The sequence below is a fragment of the Borostomias antarcticus genome, assembly GCF_949987555.1.
Source record: "Borostomias antarcticus genome assembly, chromosome: 3".
In the NCBI taxonomy this organism is placed as follows: Eukaryota; Metazoa; Chordata; class Actinopteri; order Stomiiformes; family Stomiidae; genus Borostomias; species Borostomias antarcticus.
Window position 1 is genome coordinate 33,427,195 of NC_140236.1, and position 5,000 is coordinate 33,432,194.

The window sequence follows — 5,000 nt, forward strand, 5'->3', positions numbered from 1 at the left end:
CATCCATTTATTCATTGCTAGAAGACAGGTAGTAATGGGGTTTATAGCTTATTGTGAGTCATCCACATAACTATGGAAACATACATTGTGCTCTCTAATGATATCCCCGAGTGGCAGCATGTATAGTGAGAACAGTAATGGACCAAGGCAGCTCCCTTGTGCAACCCCAAAGCAGGTGTCATGTTTCTCAGACACATGATCTCCTAGCCTGATGTAGAACTTTCTCTCTTTGATGTATGTTCTGAACTAGTTTAACACACAGTCAGAAAGACCAACCAGTCTTTCAAGACGATTGATTATGATATCATGGTCAATCGTATCAAACGCTGCACTTAGTCTAATAGGACAAGAATTTAGATCTTATTTGCATCAGAGTTTAGTCTGTGGTCACTGATTATTTTTGTAAGAGCAGCTTCCGTATTGTGGTCTGTAAAGCCTGATTGAAATTCCTCCATGATCAATGACCTTGAACACTTAAACCTGGAGCCAAACACAAGTAAACCCACATATGGGTTATCATAGGACTCAATCTCTTCAATTGAGGGCTTATCAAGGTTGAGTTGATACGAGATGGAATAGTGTGTGTGTGTGTGTGTGTGTGTGTGTATCTCGGTTCAACATCCAGGCTGAGGTGTTGAAATCTCTTCTTTCTTTCCTTTCCTCCTTTGACCTTCACCTCTCCTCTTCTCCTCCCACCCACAAGTCTGGCAACCAGCTGGATCTTATCTTCACTAGATACTAGACTTGTCAAATGAGCTCAGAAATTATATTTGACTTTCTCTCTTAAATATTTTCCGAAAATCAAATATATGTGATTATTGGTATTATATAATTTTGCATATATAATGACGCATACAATGGAACCACTTCTAACCACAAGAGGGCGCTCTTTGCCTACTGTCATGAACAAGCACCAACATCTGTCTGTGTTCACAGGATTCAAGCATTCGACTAACGTTAATACCTAGTCAACATGGGTGATATTTAGTGCAAACAGGATCCTTTTATCATCCTAGCCAACTGAAAAAACAAGAGGACAAGCCTGTAGTGCTGGTCCACTTGATCGTATTCAGCGCTTGTTTACAATGTTGCCTGCTGAGAAGACACGCTCGGATTTTAAGGAAGTAAGGTATTTCCTCGCCACCTAGATAGATACTGTAGATACAGTGGTTTTGCTGATTTTGGGCCATGTTGAAAAGATGGAATACTACCGTCATGTATTTTGGCATGATTAGAAGATTAGAAGAAGGTGGGACTGGTGAGGCTGTGTGACGAGCGCTGCTTTACGGTAACCTACTAATCGAGTCTACAACTTGAAGATCGATTACGCATTTCTTCCCCAAAGTCGACGACTACTCGAAGTTCAAGTATTTATTTGACAGCTCTACTAGACACTGCTCAACTGCTAAGCTCTCTGTCCCTCCCCTCCGTCTCTCTGACCATTATTTCATGTCCTACCCCCCCCCCCCCCGCCCCAACACCCACGATCTTATCATCATCTCCCCTCGCTCTTCCCCTTTCCTCTTTTGTCACCTCCGCCCTCCCTGCCCCTGAATCCTTCTCTCTCCTACCCTCTGATACTGCCATTGATCTTCTCCTCTCTACTCTTTCCTCTTCTCTGGACAATCTCTGTCCTCTCACCTCCAATCTCAGCACGGCCAACTCCACCTGCCCCTTGGCTGTCAGACTCAGTGCATAATGATAGACGGAGTCTGAGAGTGGCTGAGCACAAATGGAGAAAAGGAAAGAAACTCCCAGAGGACCTTCTTAACTTATCTCTTCTTTCCGCATTCTCCTCCCTATCCGCTGCCAAAGCTCTAAAATTCTAACCTCTGCTTCCAATCCTAAGAAAGCTCTTTGAAACTTCCTCTTCACTCCTCAACACTTCCAACTTCCTCCCTTTTTTCTGATGATTCCGCCCTCAGTTGTCAGTTGGGTTGGGTCACTCGACAGAGACGGTCATTCTTGCAGCGACAAAGTCACTCCACACCGTGAGAAAAACCTCTCTCTCTCCTCCGTCCTGATACTCCTAGACCCGTCAGCAGCGTTTGACATGGTGGACCACCAGATCCTCCCCTCCTCACCCTTGAGGAGACAAGCCTCAGGCTCTGAACTCTCCCTGTTTGTATCCTACTTGGCGGGTCGCTCCTACCAGTTGACATGGAGAAGATCCGTGTCGGAGCCATGCAAGCTGACTACAGGGGTTCCACAAGGGTCAGTTCTGGGTCCTCTTCCTTTTTCCCTCTACACAACATCTCTGGGTTCTGTTACTTGCTCTGCTGCCCCGAGGCGACGGCTTTCCCTGTGGCTACGAGGCCCTTGCAGCCGATCGACCTGCTCATGGCTATTTTCTGCCCTGGTCTCACAGTCCTGGAATGAACTCCACACTCACGTCAAGACAGCAGGCCCATCTTTTGCCATCGTTCTCTTCAAGAACTACTAACTACCCTGACCCTTCCTCCTACCACCTATTGTATTTATATTCAGCTTTTCTTGTACTTTTACTTTAGTAATGGTAAAGCTCTTACTGTAGATACTTGTTTAGAAAGATGCTACTAGGATTCCTGGCTACTAGTAGTTCTCTTGATTACCTACATTGAATGCACTTATAGTAAGTCGCTTTGGGTAAAAGTGTCCACTAAATGACTGCAATGTAATGTAATGTAGTGTGTGTGTGTGTGTGTGTGTGTGTGGTGGAATGCTACTCACTTGGTGAGGTGGGGGAGTTGCCCCCTCCCTCGGTGGAGGTGGAGGGAGGTTTGGAGTCTGGCACAGGCAGGGGCACCGGGCGTGCCATGGGGGGCGGCGGCGGGGGGGGCAGCATGGGGGTTGGCAGGAACGGGTTGTGTACCTTGCCCTGACTGCCGCCATTGGGCTGGAGGGAGGGAGAGGGTGAGAGGCGGGGAGAAGAGGAGGAGAAGAGGGAGTAAAGAGGAGAGGAGGAGAAGAGGGAGTAAAGAGGAGAGGAGGAGAAGAGGGATACCAAGTTAGAACCGGGGAGATACCAAACATGACAGGGAGCGGCCAATCCTACCACTGCACACACACACACACACACACACACACACACACACACACACACACACACACAGACAACAGGTCCACTATGTGGCTAACCTGTTACAGTGACTCTACAGTATCAGTCCCACATGTCCTCTAAATTCATCATCTGAGTGTGTGTGTGTGTGTGTGTGTTTGTGTGCTGGGGACACGCGCACATTAAAGAAGCGCTTTTTGCGAGACACTGCTCAGCAATTTTCCCTGCTCCTGGTCATAAAGAATTCTGCTGCTGTGCGCACTTTGCCGTTGATAATCTATTACCAAAACAGTGCACCGGGGCGGCTGAGGCTGGCTCTCTCTCTTCCCCTTCTCTGCCTCTCTCTCTCTTCCCCTTTCTCTCTCTCTCTCTCCTCACCCCCCCTCTCCTCATCTCTCTCTCCATCTTTCTCTCTGTGTCTGGTCAGGGCTAGGCTAGTGTCCAAAGACGGGGGGGTCAGGTCTGTGTTCTCCAGATTTATGATGTCAATAGCATCCTTCAGACTGAGGAGGATGTCACCCAGCTGGCTATGGGCTCTATGTGTGTGTTTGTGTGTGTGTGTGTGTGTGTGTGTGTGCGTCTGGTACATGGACAAGCTCGTAAACAAACCGGTGTCTTATATCAATGGCTGCGTGTCTGTCTGGTCTGGGAATGCAGGTTTGTGAGCAGATTAAATGTGCCCCAGGAAGATGCAGTATTGACAACTTCCATTAGAATTATGTTTTGTTCTCAACTGTATTTATTCAATTAACATCAAGGAGTAAGTACAGTAGATATAAAGATGCTAAGCACAGTTCATACCTGCAGTAATCAAGTGAGAGCTGTTTAGCCAATGAATACATCAAGATGGCTCAATGTAAATGCATCATATTAATGTCTGTGTGTGTGTGTGTGTGTGTGTGTTTGTGTGTGTGTGTGTGTGTGTGTGTCTTGCACACCAAGAGGGATTCAGATTAAATGGGGGAATGCAGAGTGTGGATGGGGAAACTGGGCTGGCTATCGATTCAGTGTCTAGACACAAATATATCAACTATCTAACTGCAGACATCGAGTAAGACTGGCCTACACACACACACACACACACACACACACGCACACACGCACACACACACACACAAGTACATACTGCAGTGCTTTCTGTTAATCCAAACCTTGAAAGCCCTATTCCTTCGCTAGTGCAAATCATAGTGTAAATGAATAGGAGTGTGTGTGAGTTTAGGAAGAGTGCGTGTTAAACCTCACTGTGAGAAAAGCCCCTGCTGAGCATGTATGTGTGAAAAACACAATAACCAGTTTTAGTTGTTGCTGTTGGAATGTGCCTCTCACTGTAGGCGATTTAAATGCTGAGAAGTGAAACTGTCGCTAACCCTAGCCGTAATGTATGGTTTTGTCCACCCTCGCCAAAACCATACATATCACTAAAGCTGTCCTTGGGCAGATCCACCAAAATACTGGTTGAGGAAGGACAGACAAATGGACAGGTGTGTGCCAGTGTGAGTGTGTGTGGGTGGTGTGAGTGGTGTGTGTGAGTGAGTGTGTGTGTCGTGTGAGTGAGTTTATTAATGGTAAAATGGTAAATGGACTGCACTTTTATAGATAGCACTTTTATCCAACACGCATCACAAGGGCCTCTCATTCACCCATTCACACACCAATGGCGCAGCTGCCATGCAAGGTGCTAGCCTGCTCATTGGGAGCTATTTGGGGTTCAGTGTCCTGCCCAAGGACACTTTGGCATGTGGACAGGAGGAGCCGGGAATCGAACCGCCGACCCTATGGTCACCGGACGACCCGCTCGAGCCACAGCCGCCCTGCGTATGTGAACGTGTGAGTGTACATAGTGTGTGTGAGTGTGTGCGTGCGCGCGTGTGTGTGTTTTGTGGATGTAAAATCCTTCTTTCTTACATTGAGGAAGCCCACCTGGCCAGCTTGCTGACCGGAGTCAGGACAGACAAGTTGGACA

General features: G+C 47.3%; 1 protein-coding gene across 8 annotated transcripts in view; it reads right to left on the reverse strand.

Moving 5' to 3' along the window:
- Positions 1 to 5,000, reverse strand: part of nfia (nuclear factor I/A) — a 148,388-nt gene that overhangs the window by 12,176 nt on the left and 131,212 nt on the right. For all 8 annotated transcript variants that reach the window (XM_084435925.1, XM_084435930.1, XM_084435928.1 and 5 more), the window contains 2 exons: positions 4,943 to 5,000; positions 2,710 to 2,875 (listed from right to left, as the gene is read on the reverse strand). The exon at positions 4,943 to 5,000 is cut by the window's right edge and continues 121 nt beyond it. In XM_084435925.1, coding sequence (XP_084292051.1) covers positions 2,710 to 2,875; positions 4,943 to 5,000 — 224 coding nt within the window. The remainder of the gene's footprint in view (positions 1 to 2,709; positions 2,876 to 4,942) is intronic.